This window comes from Gymnoscopelus braueri, assembly GCF_963280865.1.
Source record: "Gymnoscopelus braueri genome assembly, chromosome: 4".
NCBI classification, from domain to species: Eukaryota; Metazoa; Chordata; class Actinopteri; order Myctophiformes; family Myctophidae; genus Gymnoscopelus; species Gymnoscopelus braueri.
Window position 1 is genome coordinate 30,516,820 of NC_137605.1, and position 23,675 is coordinate 30,540,494.

Consider the following 23,675-nt stretch of genomic DNA (forward strand, 5'->3'; position numbering starts at 1 on the left):
AAATCTCCCACACACACGCACGCACGCAAGCACGCACGCATCACACACGTATCTCCCTCACCCCTCCACCACATGCACACATATATACAGTAAGTACAGTATAAATAAGCACACAGTAGCCTACTCTCTGTAGGCTATATGCTCTCTCTCTCTCTCTCTCTCTCTCTCTCTCTCTGACACACACACACACACACACACACACACACACACACACACACACACACACACACACACACACACACACACACTGCAGCCACAGCACCTGTGCTGATTCATCACTGCCAAAGATTTAGGCTACAGGGGAAACTAAAAATAGATCTACCTTAAATATCTTGTAAACCCAGAAAATTCTTCACGTTCGACCATACAATCAGCATAAAAATCTATATATAATACTGCACACAGATGTGTCCTCGGTGAGGGGGTCATAAAAGGACGGAGAGGGTGATAAGCTTATCACAAGTTCTTACAAGATAGGATATATATATATATATATATACATATATATATATATATATATATATATATATACATATATTTAAATGATGTAACGCCCGGGATATGAACCCGGGTCTCCCGCCTTGAAAGCCAACACTAGCGAAAAGGGGAATTCCCCTTGGCTGGGGGAGATATTAGGCTTTTGGTCATCAGGGTTATATGTGTGTGTGTGTGTGTGTGTGTGTGTGTGTGTGTGTGTGTGTGTGTGTGTGTGTGTGTGTGTGTGTGTGTGTGTGTGTGTGTGTGTGTGTGTGTGTGTGTGTGGACCATAGCCTTGTTTATAAACAAAGACAAGAAGAAAATACTATTTGGGGGTATGGGTTGTGTGGGTTGTTGTGGCGGGTGTGTGGGGATGTTGGGGGGCTTTCATAGATAGGAACTACTCTGTATGGAGGATGGGGCGGTGGGGGATGTACAGGGGGAACATTCAGGTAAGAAGGTCCCAAACGCCCGAAGGGCGCTTTTTGGTATAGTGCCCAGAATAGGGACAGCTGGTTCACCCGTAATGATGAATCGTATTTTCCACAAGTACACAACACATGCTTAAAAAAGGAGGAGGGGGACAGGGATAATCTAACATTAAAGAAGCATGTCAAAGAAAACATAAAAAATATAAATATTTATCCTATGATCTCAATCCCAATAAATGTTTTTGTTTTGAACTACCGGTTCAGAGATTTGTTCCTGATTAAAGCTTGGATTAGATTTTCTGATCTGATTGGATATCAAAGTGATCCCAATCCTGTTTTTTTTGTTTCAACTGTATGCAAAATCTGAATTTGATGCACTCAGATAGGGATTAAAAGTTTGAACCCTTGGGCCCGGTGAAAATAGCTCAGCCTATGGTCCGGGCCAGATGGTAGCAGCTGAAACAGTCCATGAATAGGGTGGTTAGGGTCCTGCGTTACTGACACAACGGCTGACATACAGTATACACCATATGTCCTGGATGGAAGGAAGCTCACATCCACTGATGCTCTTGGGGCTGTCCACTTGACCCTCTGCAGTGCTTTGCGGTTGAGGGCAGTGCAGTTCCCACGGCGGTGATGCATGCGATCAGAATTTTCTCAGTGCTGCCTCTATAGAAGGCATGTAGGATCTAGCCTGAGGTGAACGATGTTTTGCTGTGACTTTTGTAACACATAGACAGTGTGCTCATCCCAGGCAGAGAAAACGTTGTCATAGTACGTTTTGCAGAAACGTACAGTGAGAAAAAATGTTATCCCAAAAACGTTGCATGTGAACGTGGTGCGCAGATGAGAACCATGTAGGGTCTAACCCTAAATCTAACCTTAACCCTAACCCTAACCCTAACCCTAACCCTAACCCTAAACCTAACCCCTAAACCAAAACGTTGAAATGCAACGAAAATGTAAAAATTTAACGTTTTTGTGGTCCAGAAACGTTGTCATTAAACGTTTCTGGAGAAACGTTCAATGACAACGTTTTCCTCTGGCGATAGGGTTACTGCAGAATACTGCAGAACAATTGATGTAGATGGGGTCCAGCCTCTCTCCTCTCTTCCTGTAGTCCACGATCAGCTCCTTGGTCTTGTTGACGCTGAGAGAGAGGTTGTTCTCCTAACACCACTGTGTCAGGTTGTCGACCTGTCTCCTTCAGATGCTGCTGACTGCTCATTCTGCTGGCTGCAGGTGCTGCTGGCTGGCTGCCCTGTCATTACGCAGCCATTCTGTGGACTGTCAAAGTGGTTGGATTCCATTCTGTGGACCTGAGGTGTTCCTTTGCAACAAGATAAACTTCTGTGTTTCCTCAGCTGTGAATTTTAATACACCAGCAGCTGTATTCATGTTTATCAATTGACAGCCTATTTTCAGAATCTAAATATGCCTTTAGCTTTTGCTGATTGATCAGCTGCCTTATAATCCCTATATAAGTCATCTCACCCAGGGCAAATAAATGTCAAAAATACAAGGTATGTGTGTGTAAATAATTATATAATTATATTGTGCATTTGACATATGCAATCTACATTATGCCAATCAGCTCATCCCTTCGGCTGAAGCCATGATGCAACTATACTGCCTTGCCATTTTGATAGATTTTTTATTGAATACTTTATGTCATCTGTGGGTGTCACTCACTTTGGAGAAGTAGTTAGACAGGTATGAGAGTACTGAGTGGCACTGTCCCTTTGACTATCTTAAATCCCAATCCCATTAATATTTGCTTAACCCTGAGCCAAACTAGCAAAGTGTGTTAACTTGGAATTAGGTGGGCCGAGAAGTAGTCGTATCAGTTTGTTTTGGGAGGTCTGAAGATGAGTTTTTAGTGACATTGAGATGTTGGAGAACCAAGAGGTGCAAGTATACAAAATGGAATTGAATGAGGCCTCCAGGTAGAGTCTTGAGAGCACTTATGTTCACAAAAGAGGAAATCCTACCCAAAAATCTTGTTCTTTGATTGACTTTCTTGATCATTTTTGATGAATTTTTGTCACCCGTCAGTTTGTTGTCAAGAATAGGGAGAGACATGTATTTTGATGTCACTGTGTCAGACAGCTTTAAGCTTTGTGTGTGTATGAGTTGTACACACACACACACACACACACACACACACACACACACACACACACACACACACACACACACACACACACACACACACACACACACACACACACACACACACACACACACACACACACACACACACACACACACACACACACACACACACACACACACACACACACACACACACACACACAGGATTCAATAGGGTTAAAGAGTAGTTTTCAGACGTATACATGAGATTGTTTATGTATTATTTGATCAGGATTTCAGGATGGTTAGAAGGTTACATCTTGGCTCCTGCTGGGAAACTCTAGATTGGGGATCAACCTCGCGTTCCATTTTAATTAATCTTCATCTGCTTTGCCTGTGGTTCACTGATTGGAGCCGGCCAGCCTTGCACTGCCTGTCTTCCCCGAAGCATTGAGCATCTGCCAACAAGAGATGCTTCTCCTGACAGACACAAGGGGGAAGGCTTTGTTTGATACAGAGCCAGGTGCAGGAGGTTAAGTTTAACAACAAATAGACCTGTTAATTGTGGGCCGGCTGCCTGGGAGGCCTTGTTGTCACAATCCTTTTTTCTATAGCCTGTATACCCAGCAATCTGTCTCAATAGAATTGATCAAAAATGCATAACACACTCGCATACTGATTTGTGATGACTGTGCACTCTGCAGGCAATTTTGCCGTCACAGGTGTCCAAATGTGCCAGACAAAATTGTTCTATTCATCCAGTTGGGAATGTGTCAAAGAGAATTTCAGCAGTCTTTTATCTCTCTGTGTGTGAGTGCCATTGAGTGAAAAACACCCACTAGAGTGACTAGAAGGCAGTTGGTCTCTAGAAAATTGGGCCAACTGAGACCCACTGTTTCAAAGCCTGGCCCTGAATTTCAAAAGCTGAACCAAAATGACCCTACATTTTATGAACAGTCAAAGTAGGCAACTACCTGGGGCCCCAAGCAAAGGCTCATTCAAGGAGGTTGTAATGGCCCCATGGTGTTGGCTGTTCATTCTCGTTGCCCATGACCCCTGGACCTTCTCTAGAGTCTAGAACATGGGTGGGCAATCCTTTTGGCGATCTACTATCTCCATTAACCAGACAGTTAAAATCACCACCACTTTTATGTCTTATAGGCTGCTAATTCAACTAATGCAAACAAATAAGTCAATCATTTAATTTACAAAACTAATAGTAAAAGTCAATAGTTTAATATAATAAAGGCAAGATCAATTATGAAAATGGTATTAGACACATCAAACAACAATGCAAAAATGATTCAGGGGACTTTCAAAATACTGATGATAGCACTTCATCCAGTTTAATTTATTTCTTTCTTTCTTTTTCTCAGTTCGCCTTCGGCTGGAAAAATCTAGTCAATGGTTTTTGGTTTGTCTGAAAGTGTCTTTCCAAGTTCCCTGTCTTCGCCATCACTGTTCAGTTGTTGCTGAATAGACAAATATATACTTAAAATACTGATGACAGCACTTGCAGTGTCATGTATGGTACACATATACAGTATATAATCTATGGCTGAGTCTTACGTTTTAAAAAAAAAAACGTTTTTTCTGTGCTTTCCAAGTTCCCTTTCGTCACCATCACCTGGTCCTGGACCATTGATATGCTGCCAGGGTCATTCCTGTGCTAATTCAGAGAGGTTTTCTTCCTGAAAGGTTGACTTTTAAATGATGAGATACTGTATATTGTGTAAGAAGAAGTTGGCATTATGGCTAGTGCTAAAGGAAATGTCATGTGGTCACTCAAATGATTAGGGTTCATCCTCCTAGGAGCATCAATGTGTTCCGCAAGTCTCACAACAATCTGCTAATTACATTTTGATACAGCTTTTGTGTAAGGTTTTGTAATCTATCCATTACAAATGGGAGGATGTATTTAATGCACAAACCACTTAAACCCCAGCATCCGTATTTTGAGGGAAACCTTCGCAGAAAATAGAAGATCTACAAGCTCACAACACGTTTCTTTGCGACACATTATGAGCTTTTAGATCGGCTGTTTTCAGCGAAGATATTTAATGTAGAGCAAAAACAGTATAGAGCCTAGAGGGACTCAGGTCAACCAAGTATAAGGTTTAAGTGGTGTAAGCTGCAATCCATAACTCTCCTATCCTACCGGGATTTGAACGTGGGTCTCCCATGTGAGAGACCAAAAGTCTACCGTACTTCCAAGATGGACCACTTGTCCACCAGTACTGCTCTTTTCAATGGAACAGTAAAGTGACCAGCTCCAACCACTACAATTATAGTGAGTGTAGTTGATTTAACTGTTTTATTCATTAAAACAAGTTCTGTCTTGCAGCTTTAATATTTAGAGAACACAAAGGAGACCTGACATGGTCACAGTCAGTTCATCAGACTGTTGCTTAGAAATGAATACAAAGGCCAAAGTAAAGTTGCAATCTACATTTAATGCTGCATACGTCAGTGCTTTGGGAGAACATAGTCTTGGCAAACTCCAGAAGGCCTTAATTAGATTTTGTCCCTGGAGGGACAGTCTGTGAAATTAATATAGGGAATTGGAGCCAATTCTCAATTATTACAATGCTTGATCTTTGCACCCATGGTGAGACTATTAAATTCCTAAAAGTAACACAGTAACACAAACAAGAAAGTAGCCTGCATGTCACTAAAGACATAAAGTTGTATTTGAGTTTTCTGTTTTGTTTTAGTTTTTTTGCAGATATCGGTAATTATATCATAGCTGTTACCATAGACGGACAAATGTGGATCTAAATGTTTTTCATTCAATATCAAATGAAATAGAATGGTCTGCAGACAGACACAATAGCAGACTAATAAACTGTTACAGTAAACTCCACTGCATCCACGTATAGACCTACTGTACAGAATGTGACATAAATGTTTTAACGTTTGTTTCCTCACAAAACAATCCAATATGTTTGTGATTGTGATTGTGATTGTGTGTGTGTGTGTGTGTGTGTGTGTGTGTGTGTGTGTGTGTGTGTGTGTGTGTGTGTGTGTGTGTGTCGTGTGCGTGTGCGTGTGCGTGTGCGTGTGCGTGTGCGTGTGCGTGTGCGTGTGCGTGTGTGTGTGAATACTTCCTTATGCACTTCTCCATTTATAACACCTGCCAATAATGGCCAGTTGGTATAGATGAGAAGTGAGGACTGCCATTGACCGGCTGCTTGGGGGTAGGTGGTTGTCTAGCCATAAATACTGCAAAGGGATTATTGTTTGGTGTGTTGGTCCACCATCGAGTGTTTGTATAATTAAAATAATTAAATGTGGTAATAATTCAACTAAAACCTAAAAGTACATTAATGACTTACGACTTAATTACTTGTCTTATATTTGTTTTACTACTACGTAATACTAACTTAACAGTTGTACATCTACAAATGCACTAATAATGCAAATCTACACCTTTATGAATGGAGGCTGTGGTGGCATTTAAAATGGTTTCAAAAGTCACACTATTGCTATCACATGGATCAAAGCATACAAGAGCTAGCAGGCCTTTTAGCTTTTAAACCCCTGTTGAGGCCACAGCTGTTGCTTCATGTGGCCTCCCTAATGAGCGTCCACATAAAGCAGAGTGATCAGATATTCTTTATGCTCAAATATTGGCACCACTATAAAGTGAACAACACTCTTAAACTACAGCCCCCCAGCTCATTTAATTGTCTTGTGTCAGCACTGTGAATTTGACCCCAATCTAAAAATATGCATTAGGACACAGGAGCATGAGACACACACCACTTTAACTCAATCTTGTGTTGGACTATTAAAAAACCATATACAGTATACTTCATTGACTGGAGTCCCCCAGAGTCTATACTAGGCCCCCTCCCTTTTCCCCTTAACACCATCTCTTTGCCGATCTACAAGCTCACAACCGTGTAGATCGGCTCACAAGTCGCAGTGTGATGCGTTGTGAGTTTATCTGTTTTTGCTAAATGTTCACCCCAGAATAGGTACACTAGGGTTCATGTGTTATAATCCTTCAAGAGCAAATTTGGAGATGGCTTAGCATTTGGCCAATCAACCCTTGGGAAAATGTGTGCTGTCCTGGCAGCCTGTGCTCTTAAATGGGTTTTCATTTTGTCCAAGTCATATGGGGGTTGCCATTGCTGCTCGGAATAAACACTAATCCTTTAAACGTTGGAGCACATGTGCACATCAGCGAAAGACAAACATGTAGCAGCAAAGCCAAATAGAATTACTAGAGGCCAGGAATCATGAATGGCTTTGTTTCGCTGCCAGTCTCTGACAGGATTCGTTGATAATTTTCTCTTGGCACGTGACAGGGCTCAATGAAGAAGCCATGCTGTGGTGACTTTATATTGAAAGCCTCTAAGGTTAACTGAGGCAGAACAGCTGTTGTGTTTGGATTCTGTGCCAGGATCCATTCATGATTGTTGAGCACATATGAGACAGATAGGATAGACAATATCAATCATTCTGTGTTTACCCCAGGTATTAGTTGTCAAACATAACAACCTGTCCATTTAGATGTTTGTCATTTAGCAGGTGTGTAGCTAAATACATTGTTACATTAATGAAGCTCCTGAGCCCAATATCTCCGCTGGCCAAGCAGGGAATGCTTCTTGTATGAGTATAGAAATTTAGTCTCTGGTGCGGGAGACCCAGATTTGAATCCCGGGTAGAACATGAAATTTATGGATTGATCCTTTAAGAATTTGTTCCTGTCAAATATGAAAGAACTTTGACATTGGAAAAAAAAACAGTTTACTTTTTATTTACAGCACTGATGAATAGAAGTCTGGTGTCAAATAAATGTAAACAAGTCTTGAAATGATTTAGCAGTCTATTAATACAGGACTAGAAATGTTGCAGTTTTCATCTTGGGCCAATCGCAGATGACGGTCTGTCCAGACCATGGCATTTTCAACATTTTCAAGTTGTTACACTAAATCAAACTGATTAGAGCACACAGTTTGTAAATCTACACATTTGTTTCATAATATATGGGTTCTCATGTGAGGGTTTGTTTGTCAGCACCAGTTGGAAATTGTTATTGATTTATTATTACAGTATGTCAAGGCACAGTGCTTACAGACTTTAGCTGTATGGGCTAAATACTAAAAAAAAAGGGTGGGTGGGAGGGTGGTTGGTTGGTTGTTGTTACACTTATACTTATACTATTATTATTATCTAGATCTTGTGACCATGCCTATGTCTATGTTCTTGTTTATGTATGTTTACTGTGTCTTTTTATGTAGTTTGGTTTAGTTTGTATTATCTGCTGTAGCATAAATTGCCCAGTTTGGAACATATTAATAAACTTGACCTTGACCTATCATCCCAAGTGCAACTGGGTGTTGTGGTACAATTCGTATCAAACGGGGAGGTGTGGCAGAATTCAGAATTTGGGCCCTTATACATGGCTTCAGTTGATTTCCCTTTGATATACATTGTAACATTCGGAAAGATGACAAATAAAAAGGTATATATATATAAAAAATAAAAAAGAACATCCAGACCAGAATGCACAACCTCAGCTAATGGAAAAAGACAACGCTTGGTGTCTAAAGCTCTAATCACTGAACTCGTCAGTGAAAAGAGCATAATGAGGATTTAAAGGCTTTACGTCGCTTTCAGTAGATTGGAAGGTGATGGGAACAAAACATGTGAATGAACAATATGGCAGCAACAAAGCCGCTGCTTTACTGTTATGATCCACAGATTCACAGTCCATTCTCATCTGAATTTTATGGGTGCAGCTCTAGGCCCATTACGTTATGTAATCACAGCCGGAGGAGGCAATATGGATCAGGGTGCATATAGAAAGCGGGATGTCACTCGACTATCTCTGTAGAACCTCACCGAGATGTAAGATTACTTCTTGTTATTACCATGCCATCTGAGTATAAGTTGCTGTCCCATGATGGTCTGAGTCAGCAGGTTGGTCATATGATGGGATATGAGCGGATGCTCCTGGGAGCTGTTTTGCTTCCAGTCTTGCGGTAGACCTGGATGGCGTGTTTATTCTTAACAGGAAACAGATGTAACACCCACTCCTCTCCAGTCTCAGTAACAGAGAGGGAAGGAAGGAAAGAGGAAAGAACTGGCCTTTACATTGTGTTCAGGGACAGGGTACATACACCGTAGGCAGAGTCACATTTAACACAAAATCAATTCACCTCAATAAGATAATGGCCACCACTGATCACATCAATATACATGCATGTGTTCTTCAGCAGTTGGGGAAGACAGACAAGCGCTCCACATTAACCACTATGAAACTGGTAGAATTGTATAATGTTCCACGTAAAAGTAAGGCTTTTGGTTACCACTTCAATTAAATATATTGGCTAATGAATCTATAACCCACCAAATCCATTACCCTTCTTAATCAACACGCGCACGCGCACACGCACACGCACACGCACACGCACACGCACACGCACACGCACACGCGCACACACACACACACACACACACACACACACACACACACACACACACACACACACACACACACACACACACACACACACACACGTGTGCACGCGCACACACACACACACACACACACACACACACACACACATGTACACGTACACGCACACACAGGTCATGACCTGCTAGCTGATGGTAAATTCCATGGTGTTGAGAGGGGGATGGGTGCTGGCTGATGGATCGTGGAGATGCTGATCTCTGGTCTCATTATCTAGAGTGGTTGGCTCCTGGAACCTGAAGTAAGTGTCTTCAAAGAGCTTAAGGTCCACTCTCATGGCTGCTTGAATGCAGCAAGCAGATGCTCCAATACTCCAAGAAGCCCATAGATCTTACATATAGTAAGTGTAAGTGATCTTTGATAAGAGCAAGGCCCAAGGCAAGGCGAGTTTATTTGTATAGTACATTTCAACAACAAGGCAATAAAAAGAGCTGTTTGTTGTTTCATTATTTTTATTTTGCAGAGCAGAATCCCACAATGACAATCACACAATGCGAAGAGGATACAGTACCAGTATATCTAGAGTCATTGGTTCAGTTCCTAATCATACAAATAATTTACACTGTATGATAGTTTTAAATCAAAGTATCACCAAATATCATTGAACTCTTAAAGCGTAAATTATACAAATGAAGGGATCCATTTGGGTCAATTTTTTAACTTTCCAGAGTTAAATTGTGTAGTATAGCCTACTGACACCTTTCTCTAGATTTTCACACATATATTGCGTTCACACATGTGACATGCTGTAAAAATGTATAATTGGACATATGAGTTACTTCTCTTTAGACAAGTGACTTAAGAGGTAGACTAATGTGTGACTGTATACCATAGTAGTCATGAGACATTGTTCATATATACAACAGGCTGTTGACTAACACTACAGGGAAGTAGCCAAAAGCAGACTTAATGTTGGAGAAAATAAAAACTGGGAAAAAAAGAATATATGTAATATATAGCCTACGGATATATGTCCATCACATTCATTTTGTGAAAAATAATTTGTTGATGGAAGCAAGAACATATATATAGTGACAAACAACTATAGTCGTTTTTGTTTTTTTGTTTGTGAACACAACAATGTATTCCAGATACAGTATCACACAGGAATAATCCAAAGCCCCCCGCCCCCGCGCAAAAAAAGAAAACAACAACAACAAACAGTAGGCCCAAATGAAAGATGTCTGCAGGCCTCTCCTTCGGTTATCTTAAGTGCATTCTTATGATTTTATTGTTTGTTTTTGTGTGCTGAGTTCAAATAGCAAATGCAAAATCTATACAACATAAGGGACCCCAGGGTTGGTTTGTACACTTCTCTCTATGACATACATTTCTCTTTTTTTTTAAATTTATGTTAAAATATTCTAACCGGCAGCAAATGAGAAGGTCTCAGCATAAATAAATAGGTTTTAATGTACACAAATGTTTTCTAAAATGAGATGATGCATGACTAAAGTCATGTTGTGTATTTGTGCTAACCAGCTTACAAGCAAACCAATGGAAACAATTCGAACATTCATTCAAACAAGAACTGGGCAACATGAACATTTAATAGAATATCTGCCGATGTTTCGAACCAAATAACATTTTTAGCTAGTAGGAATGTGTAATTATTTTTGCCAAAACACAGTGGCAGCAACCCCAAAATCAGTGTGCCGTAATATGTTAGCCATCTACAGTACATCACTCGTCACAGGCTTTCACATCTTATATGAAAAAATAACTGATTCCTATATATTAAAGTAACACATAACACAGTTTTATGTTTTATTTATTCCAGAGGTTACTACTTTTTTTTCTTTCGATACTATGAAATTAAAATGTTAAACACACCCCAAAAAAAGTTAGTGACTTCAGATATTTCAGATATTCAGATATTTTATCTATTTTAGGCTTACTGTATAGTAGATGAGTGCAGGTCAAGAAAACACCTATTTTTATGTTACATTTTTGTTTCATGTGACCATAAAAGGACCAGACAATAGCTGTGTGCATTCTGTGCAACCAACACCCCTGTTGTAAACAAAGCTGGTCTCCCCAGTAGCCTATGTCAGTGGTTCTCAACCTTTTTAGGCCGTGACTCCCCAAAAATAATCATATTTGAACTGGGGACCCCCCAGATAAAAATTGTGAAAATAGCAGATCTACAAGCTTGATCGGCTATTTTCAAAAGTTTTGCCTCTTTCTTACATTATTTGCCAATTTGGGCAATGTTTGACCAGTATTTTATAGTATAGTTTGTTGATTACTTTTGATACTGTAATGGTAAAAAAAAAAAAAGGTATTAAAAAGGTCTTAAAAGTCCTTAAATTGACAAAAAAAAATCATGTGGGGACCCCCCTGGGGGTCCCGACCAACAGGTTGAGAACCACTGGCCTATCAGTGATCCTCAACCTTTTCCATTTATTTTATTTTTTTTTCTTCTTTGAAACCTCATCTGTAAAATCCTTTGTGTTAATTTAACTCTGGGAGTGTACAAATAGAACTATCAACTATAAATATATATAATAAATCCTTTAACTGGGGCCCAGGGACCCTCGAGGGTCCCTGGGCCCCATGTTGATAACCATGGCCTTGGAGGTTGTCATGACGGGCATGAAATGTGACACCTGACGTGACATCTGGCTGCTAGTTTGGGGGAACTGAGCGAATCCAGATGTAAAATCCCCTTTTCTCCTCCCAATCTTGAAGCTGACTCCATTGTACTTCCTCAAACTCGTCCCAATATAAACACACACACACTGACCTAGTTCAACAGTAAAGGAAAAATCAACGCATCTCATTCAGAAGAAGACTTCATCCGAGCTAAAGTCTCACACTTTTGAACTAAAGGTAAACTAAACTCATTACTATCGTTCTTGATCAGGTCTTTTGTTTCACATTCCTATTTAGTTTTCTGTTTTGCTTTTTCTAGAAAAGTCATACATTTGGCTTCTCATGATCAGCGGTAATGCATATAGCCTAATGGATAAGGATAACTAGAAAAGTCAGCTTATTACATAATGATCAGATCAAGCCACAGTACATTCCTTTCACGGAGAGAGTGGAAAAGAGAGACGTACGTTACCAGGATGAGAATTTGCAAACGACTTCCTCTTGCAGAAATATTATAACTCTATGCTTCCTTCAGACTGAACAAACATCATTATTTGCATAATCGCTATTGGTATTTAGTGGGCGGAACATTGAACCACCCAAGGGAAATTACATTATAGCACAAGATCACGTTGTTGCTGACATTCAAATGCAGTACAATGTGGTTATGTGGCCGTGCAGTCTGGAAGTGGCGACACAAACTTTAGCCTATCACCTTTGTCATGAATCGCACACTTGATTGCACACAGTAAAATCCTAAGTGTTGATGTATCTGCAGTGGTGGAAAGTAACTAAGTATATTTACTCAAGTACTGTACTTATAAGTACAATTCTGAGGTATTTTTTTTACTTTACTTGAGTATTTCCATTTTCCATTCAGAGAACTTAAAGGGGAATTCTGAAATAATGAGTACTTTTACTTTTGGTACTTTATTTTGATGCCAATACTTTTGTACTTTTACTCAAGCAAATTCTGAATATCAGACTTTTACTTGTAACCATAGACTGTCTTGTAACGGAGAATTTCTACATTGTGGTATGGTATTGATACTATTAATAAAACATGTGAGTACTTCAGTTCTTCCACCACTGTGTATCTACGATTTGTAATTCTGAGAGTGCAGAAAGACAGGACGTGGTCACACTGGTCATAATGGTTAAAGCTGCTGCAATCAGCAACTTCTCTCTTCTCTGGGAACATTTCTACCACTCTGTCAAGAAGGCATACACGCTACGCTTTCAGCTTACGAGCTTCAGGCAGTACTGCTTGTCAACCAGTAGGTGTCCTACCCGACACCTCTTCTCTTCGCAGATGAGTGAGGCTGGGAACGAGGCTAACCCGACACAGGATCTAAATTTCTCAATAGAAAAGTAGTTATATTGTAACGTACATACTGTACTCTACCATGCTCATGCAGAATGTTTTATTATTATTCATTACATTTAATAATTTTAATTTAACCTTCATTTATACAGGTTAATCTCACTGAGACCTGAGGTCTCATTCTGAAGAGAGACCTGGTTGGGGGGGGGGGGTTCTGGATTGCAGCTTTAAGAGCAAACTAACATTTTTGCTGAATGCAGCTCAGCAATGTGATGCTACACAGTAAAATCCTCAGTGTTAATTTATCCATTTGTAACTCTGAGAGTGCACGGTACAGTTACATTAAATAAACACTAATGACATTGTGGCAGTGTATTGATTGATATTGCTATGTGTGTTGTTGTTGTTGTTCCAGAATGCTGCTGTGTGCCTGTGTCTCCCTGCTGCTGGCCTCGGCTCTGAGCTTCCCTCTGGATGAAGCAGCCCTGGATGCACAATGGGAGCAGTGGATGACCACTCACAGGAGAGAGTACAATGGCCTGGTCAGTGTGTGTGTGTGTGTGTGTGTGTGTGTGTGTGTGTGTGTGTGTGTGTGTGTGTGTGTGTGTGTGTGTGTGTGCGTGTGCGTGTGCGTGTGTGTGTGTGTGTGTGCGCTCGTGCGTGTGTGTATGTCTGCTGCTTGTTATGTGAACATCTGTGTTTGTTTGACTCAACGTCTGTCTGTCTGTCTGTCTGTCTGTCTGTCTGTCTGTCTGTCTGTCTGTCTGTCTATGTCTGACTCAGTATAGCAGTCAGGTTTTTTTCTTTAAGTGTGGTCTGTGCAGGCTATCAGCCAACGGTATTAATTTCTACTGCCAGTGTAGTGTAGGCAGCTGTTTGTTTGGGGTATACAGTAGCTCAAATGTTTACATCACTTTGGTGCAAGCAGCATTCAACAGCAGCCAGGCATATTTGTTCAAGTTAAATAAAATGTGCAATACATTCACACACCGATGGCAGAGGAAACCCATGCAAGGACACTTTGACAGTAACACAGGGGGAGCCAGGGATCAAACCGGGAACCTTCAGTTTCTCAAGTGGCCGCTCTACCTCTTGAGCCACTGCTGCCCTCATAAATGAAGTGGTTAGGATCTTTTTGTGACAAAATTGATGCAATATAATTTCTAAACAACTGTGGTCAATGCTATTATAACTTACAAATGGGCACCGAACTGTGTTTTGATAGACCTTCGGATTTTAAAACATATTTAACACTGAAAATTTTACATATTTTCCAACACATTAGTCAACACATTGTACTATTAACTTTCGTTTACTACTGTACTAATAATAATAATAAAATAATGGAAGAATGTCCATTTTCAAAATATCACAACGTTTCTAGGACTAGAAAATAATGTACATGTAACAAACGGATGACCATCTAGTTTTGGCCTTGGTTGAAAATGACATTCTCTCTCTAGTGAGAATGAGAATATTCCTCAACCTGGTCAATTACTTTCCCTATAAATGACTAAACTGCTCATGTGGTATATATAATTCTAGGGCCTGGATGACATTACTTTTCACTCAGATGCATTTTATACTCTGCTCTCATCCCTGCTGAATTGCAATAAGTACAACTTTAGAATAACCTTAAATTCCGAGTTCACCCAAATTATAAGCAACCTGTGGTAAAGATTAACAATATGAAATTGAAAACAGCAAAAAAGTGCTACATAAGGAAAGGTGCATTATGTGCATCATTGTACACAGTAAAATCCTCTGTGTTAATTTATCAATTTGTAACTCTGAAGAGTGTACGTACAGTATGTAACCAAATGGACCCTTCTTGGTTATATTTGTACACTCTCAAATACAGTTAAATTACCATTTAGGATTTTACTGTGTAAGCTTTGGCTATACATATTCTAGCTATGAGGGAAATATGAATAAGAAGGCATCATGGAGTCATATCCAGCCTTGATGTACTGAGCATCACTTTCATGTCCCAAGCATCTGCATCAGTATCTCTGTTTCCTCATGTTCACCTCAGGCTAGAGGTCATTAATCCAGATGGGAGGGTGTGTGTGTGTGTGTGTGTGTGTGTGTGTGTGTGTGTGTGTGTGTGTGTGTGTGTGTGTGTGTGTGTGTGTGTGTGTGTGTGTGTGTGTGTGTGTGTGTGTGTGTGTGTGTGTGTGTGTGTGTGTGTGTGTGTGTGTGTGTGTGTGTGTGTGTGTGTGTGAATGAATGAATGAATGTAATGCACATTGTAATGTTTGCTATATAAATGCTACATTTTTCTATTTAATTTATTTAGACTTCATCATACAATGGTGTCACTCGCCAAACATAGCTTACCAGCTCACAACACATTGCATCAAAGCATAAATCAAGCTTAAAATAATGATCATCCTGCCTCCAGTGTCTTTTTTACATTCCTCAAAAGAAGAGACAACTATATTGTTGCATATTTTGGTTTGTGTTCAATTCTCAGGGTGAGGACGGGATCCGGAGGGCCATCTGGCAGAAGAACATGCTAATGATTGAAGCTCATAATCAAGAGGCAGCTCTGGGTATGCACTCCTACGAGCTGGGCATGAACCATCTGGGAGACATGGTGAGTCTACCAGGCGTGCACACAGTCACCACAGATGTGATATTGGACCATTGAATGATTTAATCCAGTGGTTCTCATACCTTTTTGTGCCAAGGACCCCCATCTGAAAATGTTTTGTGGCAGGGACCTCCAGAAGAGAAGATTACAAAATCTAAATGATTCAAAATACTTTTTCCCCCCAAAATGTTCAAAACTAGCAGATATACAATCTCGATGTACAAGTGACGTGCTGTGAGATTGTATATCTGCTATTTTTAAATAGCCACAGTAACAAATTTAGCTGGGGACCCCCTGGAACCCCTCCAAGGACTCCTGGGGGTCCCTGTACCCCACTTTGAGAACCACTGATTTTATCACATGAACATTCTTATTCTGGACATGCTTAACAGGTGAACAACATTCAGCAAAAATAGCCGATCTAGATCGGCTATTTTCGGTGAAGAGATTTAAGTGGTTAAATGGCCAATTTGGGCCAGAATTTAGAATTTGCCTCGTAGTGCACAGCTGTGCTCTGTCTGCACTCCATTGGGCAATATCAGTCCTGTTGACATCACATAGTGGTCAGACTATAGTGGGTTGGTAACCAATGAGTACATTAAACTACATGGGGGTGTGCTATAGATAACTTAACCATTAAAGGATTAAGCCTCTGAATGTAATACATGACCTGAATATGTCTATAATAAGGGTATACCGGGACAATTTTTTTCTGACTGCATATGTCTGGTGCTAAATAACAGTCAGCTCCAACAAGAGCCCCTATGAGTTTTGTCACTCAAAACTACAAAAGAAACCATGAAAGATTATTTTCAAGCTGAATGTTTGCTGGTTGAGCTTATATTCATAAGACAAGACATCAGCATCGATGTTGAAAGAGACAGAATCGCTCCAAGAAATCTTGTCAAGGGAGCATCCAGCAATTGTTGTGCCATTGTATAGTGAAATCCACATATAGGTCATATTGTTTATTTGTTTATTTGTTTATTATACTGTAAATGCTTGTGGTCAAGTTTCTAACAATCTCTATATGACACCAAACATGTCATTCTGCAGAAGATATGTTCTGCCCCACTTTGCTTGACACTCTTTTGTACATTTTAATTGGGGTCTCCCCTCTGGATTAGTCACATGTCCCTGGAACACGCCGTATTTTGGGTCAGTGTTGAAAACACACAGAAATCCAGTCCCTAAGTGCCAGCGATCCTTTTTTTTACTCAAAAATACCAGGACAGAGTGGTGGCTTTAAGCAGATGCAGTCAGCGGCCATTTATCTTTACATGCTGTGGTTAGAGAGGCAAAACAAAGGCTTGTGACCACTTAATTAACTGTAGATGCCGACAAACAGTATATGTCAGAACGGGTCTTGACTGATGGTTGTTTTTACAGGCAAGAGCCAGGCTCAGTTTTAAAACGCTATATATCAAAAAATGATAGTGTAGTGCCTTTTTTATGGTAAGGCTCACATTCATTCATTAATGGTTCTACCTATTAGTGACAAGAGCATGTACAGTATAACAAGGATTCTGAGTGAATAATTTCACGTTATTGTGAGCACAGATGGCTAGGAAATGAAGGGCGCATTTCCATTTTAATTTAGACATGAAGCATTTAAATTTCCTCCAAATGGATCTTTCCACACTTCAACTGTGCTGCAATCAGGGACAAATCAGGACAGATAGTTTCTCTTAAATGTTTGCTCAGACAATCATGATTTCCTGTGCAGGTGTACTCTGCACAATGGATAACTTTTGCAATTACCTATTTATTCCATTGCCTTTAATCTCTCATCTCACTCTGATTCAATTCCTTTCCCTCTCCTGTATTCCTATTGTCCTTATCACATTTCTCTATCCCTCCATTCTGCTCAACACTCCAGTGTCTTTTTACCTTTCATCCACATTCCTTTCACAATCATTTTTAAAGGAGAACTTTGCCCATATTTAACATGACACCAATTGTTCTATTGTGAGGAGGACATCAAATTGGTTCTTTGTTAAGAGCGCACTCTCCACTCTGGATAAATGGCACCAGCCTACATACAGTATGTACTGTTTTTTGTGGCTAGCAATTTACCAGGCCGAACACACAGAACACATAGGGAAGTGTGTCACAGCATAAATCTCAGCAAAGGGCAAAGTTCCCTTTAATGGTCATACAGCGTAAAATGCCCCCCAGACACCCACATACACACAAGAAAATGATGGCATTATTCTATTGCATGTTTCTTAAGTGCATTAAATACATTCAGGAGAACATACATTTGCCTCCAGGGTTCAGCAGGTTCACTCCTCAACAGGCAAAGGGTAATTGGTGTTTAAACTCCATTTTTTATTTTCTCCTCCCTGCATCCAGACAACAGAGGAGGTCTCTGATAGGATGACTGGGCTCCAGGTACCTGTAAACAGGGACAAAAGCCACACCATCTCCGCTGACGACAGTCAGGTGTGGTTGCCCAAGTCCATCGACTACCGTAAGAAGGGCATGGTGACCCCTGTCAAGAACCAGGTCAGAGCTCATATAATACATTCTTTAGAATGGTGCAAAGATGACAAAATGTACAAGCATCAGCTGATAGAGCTGGTTGGTCATATCAGGTTGACTGGATAAGTTTAATACTCTAGTTGCAAATAACAAACTGTTATTTATAGAAATCTGGCTGTCCGGTGGTTATTCCCTCATTCCAATCTTAGTCCTCGTTTGTGTCATTTAATTTTGAATGTCTACTGTATGTATGTGTGTAGAGATGTTTATTCAAAAGTGGTGCTGTAGGGCACCATAGCCAGGACATTGCGCCCTCTATGAAACAAAATACTGCATACCAATAAACCAAATATGCAGTAGCCTATTTCCTGTTTCTTGTATGTTTGGAATCAATGATTTTAACATGAGAAAGTGTGAAGGTAATAGTAAATGTTGTTAGACAAAAATTACCAGACGTTGAATTTAGATATGGATGACGTGGAACTAAACACAAAATGACATTAGACAAAAGCTTTAAGACAAGACTATTTTGCTCGCTTTGAAGCACATTTCTATTTGTCCAGTTCCTGGACAATGTAATTAGTTTCTGTATGATGCAATCAAATGAACCTGCAAGTGTAAATTTGGTTACATTTATGCTATTCTAGTAAAAGTACATTGTACAGGAACTGATGAATTTACTGTGTGCGAATCATGTCTCCCCTGATTCCAGGTGGAAATAAATGAACATTGTTACAGTAGGTCACATAATCTGCTGGGAGAAAGCAAAGTAAACCAGTCTGACTCAGCCTTTGACAGTAAATGAAACCCTTGGATTATGAATTACCATTAGCAGTGGAATTGTAGAACAAGGCAGGATATAGTATATATATATAAATATGGTGTACTACTGTAGGCTATCTATGTTTTGTACTAAAGCAGATTATTACTAGAATGATATACCCTATTGTCTAATGAGCATTAATTCCCTCTGAGTTAGCACACAGTGCAAATAGACAGTGTTTCTAATAAGGTGTGAGTGGAGGGTGAGCTTGTTGTGTGTTTTTTAGCGACCAACTATGAAAGCCTTTCTTCAGGTTCCTGTTGACCATGAATTATCCAATACATTGATTAAAAATGTTGCTTTACAAAGTAATGTTGTTCCTCTTCCAGCCCTGTTATAATCAAAGTTGTGTCCTTGAAGGAACATGGTGACATTATTAAATAACCACGCTAATGTAGAAATACATAGCCAAGCAGTATTTTAAAAGTATTTCCGTTTAATTTCTAAAACAGTTAGGAAATGCACAAGCATCAGTCAGCAGACATTCAGATGGCCTTTAGAAAATCTGTTCCTTTTACTGCCATTACAACCATTGAGCTATACAGTAGGTCACTGACAAAAATGTTCTGCCTCATCATGACTTAACTTTACGTGAAACTGGTCAGAGTGCGCCCCCCTGTGGACAAACTGTAGAAACCATATACTGTACATATCTCAGCTGTTTCTTCTGTTCTCCCTCCTTGTAGGGTTCTTGTGGTTCCTGCTGGGCCTTTAGCTCAGCGGGGGCCCTGGAGGGTCAACTGGCCAAGAAAACGGGGCAGCTGGTAGACCTCAGCCCTCAGAACCTGGTGGACTGTGTCAAAGAGAACTCAGGTTGTGGAGGAGGCTATATGACCAATGCCTTCGAATACGTAGAAGAAAATGGAGGCATCGACTCTGATGTGGTCTACCCATATGTTGGAGAGGTAATGTGACTTGAAGAGTGACAATAGCTGGGACATGTCATGTAGGAAAACAAACAAATAATGTCGCTTAGCAGCCGCCCAATTCCATGTTTAGTGTAATGTGTCATTAAGTGTATAGCGCTGCATCAGGGTCGTCAACTCGTTATGTGTGCATTTATGTGTCCTGCTGTCCTTGAGCAAGAAACGTACTCCTTTACCTGAAAGGTAAAACATAAAGGCCAATTTGGGACACATCACATACACTGTAAAAGTGAAGTGTTGGGTCAATCTGGCTACATTTGTGCACTCTCAGAGTCACAAATGGATAAATACACACTGCCGATTTTACTGTGTCGTCACATAGTTATTCGTTTGCTTTTAATGTAAGGTACTGGCACTTACAGGCCTTAGTTTAAGTTCACCTCTTCCAGAAAATACTTTGCCAAAAATGCTTAAGTGAACTAAAAACCAACTGGAACTGAGTCAGGTGACAAGCCATTTTTTAAATCAGAATGACTTGCCTGATAACTCATATAACCCACAAATCACATGCTTCAACAGAAAACAATGATCAAGCTGTAGCCGCAATGACGTTGTTCTACCTGCTTCCTTGCTGAAGAGTAGACACGCTAAAACTCTCGTGATCTTACACAGCAAAATAATGGTGTGAGAAGGAAGTGAAAATGTATGATTACTGTAGCTTGGTCCATATTCCTTTTTCCTAAATGAATAATGCAATCTCTAGTTGGTTACATAAAATGTCCAACATTTCAACATGTCTTCATTTCAAAAGCAAGCCACACAAGTGAACGCCTTGGAAATGGGTTTGACATGCAGTATATTCTATTGATTATTGTAACAGAGTTCTGCGCTCTCTAGAAAATCTTTCTTTGCTTCTCAATTTTATTTTGTATGCATATTATTTGTTACAATGTGGCAAAGCCATGTCAACAATTTGAAGTAGATCATGAACAGATTTTATTTAATGGTGGCATAATGCAGGCAAATGACTGATTCTTCTCCTTTGTCTTACCTACAGGACCAGCAGTGTCGCTACAATGTATCAGGCATGACTGCCCAGTGCAAAGGCTACAAGGAGATCCCAGAGGGCAATGAGCAGGCATTAGCTGTAGCGCTGTTTAAACACGGGCCTGTGTCTGTTGGCATTGATGCCACCCAGGGCACCTTCCAGTTCTACCAGAGAGGTGAGTGTAGGGTGGATGGTGGCTGATTTAAGCAGGCAGTCACATCACACCTGGCCTGAGTCAAATTAATTACGCTCTGGGCTGGGTGTGACTACAATGTCATGCCTGTTGTGCATTGATTATAGACATGATTTGATTTCAGGATTTTACTGATTACTTTTAAAGCATGTATCTGTCTTGTTCCTTCTCAGACGTTTTAACACTGTATGAATCATAGCGCTGCCTAAGATCCTCTAGTCTAGCATGACCCTTCTAGACTGAACTCTACCACCAAGGCTCCTATACTTTGGAACAACCTGCCCATGGATATTAGGCTAGCAAAGTCATTATCCTCCTTTAAATCTTAAAACTCACTTCTACAGACTTGCTTTCACCACCTGATTTTATATTTCACTTGTTTGTCTTGTCGTGTGCCTAGGTATTTACTATGATCCCAACTGTAACAAAGATGACATCAATCATGCCGTACTGGCAGTAGGTTTTGGAGTGAATGCCAGGGGCAAGAAATTCTGGATTGTGAAGAACAGGTGGGTCGCATAGCCTGTCAAAATGACATCAGGTGGTACATGTGGTCCTCAAAATGGAACGTCAAGATATTAGTTGACTCTGAGCTCACAGTGTAACATTCATACGATGCTTTCTGTCGGACGTATGTTGACAAAGTGATGAGTTGAAATGGTGTTTGACTCCCGGCAATGTTGAACCTCTTGCTCTTCTCTCTTTTCCTCTTCCCTGACAGCTGGAGTGAGGGCTGGGGCAAGAAAGGTTACGTCCTGATGGCACGTAACCGTGGTAACCTCTGCGGAATCGCCAACCTTGCCAGCTATCCCATCATGTGAAAGAAGGACGAGACTCATAACCAAGGGCACAAAGATGATGAAAAGGAATAAGGGACCATGCCTGAACTACTTGACAAATACGTGTGTGTACTCGCGGTCTCGCGCGCACACACACACACACACACAGACAATGTAGTCGTAAAAAGAGTTTAATTCCCCCACCAGAATGTTTTACCACCTTCTCGTTCATTGTGGAATATTATTGAAGTGATTACCAAATGTAAAACCTTTGTAAGCAGCATTTCTTAGGACTATCTCATCTGTATTTTTGGAATCTTGTTTAGAATATTATCCAAAAGATTTTTTAAATTGGATCTTTTACTGGTATAAAAGGATTAATGGAATTTTTGTTGGGTCTTTAGTTTACTTGAAGTGTCCTTACATATTATTGAATTGGAAGTACAGTATGGCTTTATTTTGTGTTCTTTTAACACTTTGAGCACCTCTGAATTATTTTCTGTCTCCCAAGACTTATAGTGTCTTAGCCATAAGGGAAGAGTTGGAATTGTTTTTTGTTTGTTTTTTCCATCAGGCTGCAAGGCTGGATAAATAGTTGTCTGCTTACTAGTCAGTCAACAAAGTTAATAGCCACAATCAAAACTTGCCTGCCTTTGTTTGATGTTCAATACTAATTTTAATCTCTGGCTGCATTAACAAATTGCGCTGGCACACTGCTGCAGTGTGCATAGTTGGAATACCGTTTGACAGGTAACATTGCTGGGCAATGAGAGTTTCTCTTCGTGTTTATAAAAAGAAGGCAACCAGTCTCTGAATTATATTGTATTGAAACTGAAATCTAATGTTTTCTATGAAATGAAATAAAGGTTTTTCATTTTGAATTTGAATTTGTTGTTTGTATCGGCTTAGGGTGGGTTTGTTTGGGGAGGTTGGGTTCTGTCACATGTAAAAACTAAGCTATAAATCAGACTGTAAATTAAAAAAAACAGAATCATGTAGATATCAGGTCGGGATCCACATGGGAACTGTGACTTCAATGTGGATCTTGCACTTCATGTGACCAGCCTGTGACGTCAGTCATCCATGATGATTTAAACAACGTTTGGCGCGGATTGATCCAGAGATTTGCTAGCTTAGCATCGGACACAGACAGAGAGGCCCCTCTCGCAGAGCTTGGCTTCTGCAGGAGGCTAGTGACCAAATTTGGAGGAAAGGATGGTGCTCCAACTTGCTCTGGTAGTCTATGGTAGCAATTTGTCAATCACAATGTACTGTAGCCACACTCAAACACATACCATGCTTTATTATCTATTTTCTCACGTCCTACATGCTCAGACGACAAGTCTAGCCAACAACACCAACTCGGGACTCCTGAATCGCTGCCCTCCACACTCTCCTATCTAGCATCATGGTCTTGAGCTCCACAGTGTTCGTTAAGCTGCAGCGCCGCAGTGCATCTACGTAGGTGGTGCGCTTCT

At 40.3% G+C, this 23,675-nt stretch overlaps 1 protein-coding gene across 2 annotated transcripts; it reads left to right on the top strand.

Moving 5' to 3' along the window:
* The first annotated feature begins 12,132 nt into the window (after positions 1-12,132).
* ctsk (cathepsin K) lies at positions 12,133-23,078 on the top strand. 2 transcript variants are annotated; one of them, XR_013932982.1, is made up of 9 exons: positions 12,133-12,321; positions 13,824-13,950; positions 15,885-16,007; positions 18,360-18,512; positions 19,998-20,216; positions 21,235-21,400; positions 21,819-21,927; positions 22,140-22,407; positions 22,448-23,078. XR_013932982.1 is itself a non-coding variant. In XM_080425467.1 (8 exons), the coding sequence occupies exons 2-8, from the start codon at positions 13,825-13,827 to the stop codon at positions 22,237-22,239; spliced, it is 996 nt and encodes a 331-aa protein (XP_080281593.1). In that variant the 5' UTR covers positions 12,133-12,321; position 13,824; the 3' UTR covers positions 22,240-23,078. The 2 variants fall into 2 exon arrangements, 1 of the variants encoding a protein (XP_080281593.1); XM_080425467.1 differs by having other exon boundaries at positions 22,140-23,078.
* Positions 23,079-23,675: the final 597 nt, after the last annotated feature.

Coding starts and splice junctions, on each gene's coding strand:
- ctsk (XM_080425467.1), top strand. CDS start 13,825: ATGCTGCTGTGTGCCTGTGTCTCCCTGCTGCTGGCCTCGGCTCTGAGC. Junction 18,513..19,997: donor TGACCCCTGTCAAGAACCAG/GTCAGAGCTCAT, acceptor CCCTCCTTGTAG/GGTTCTTGTGGTTCCTGCTG. Junction 21,401..21,818: donor CTTCCAGTTCTACCAGAGAG/GTGAGTGTAGGG, acceptor TCGTGTGCCTAG/GTATTTACTATGATCCCAAC.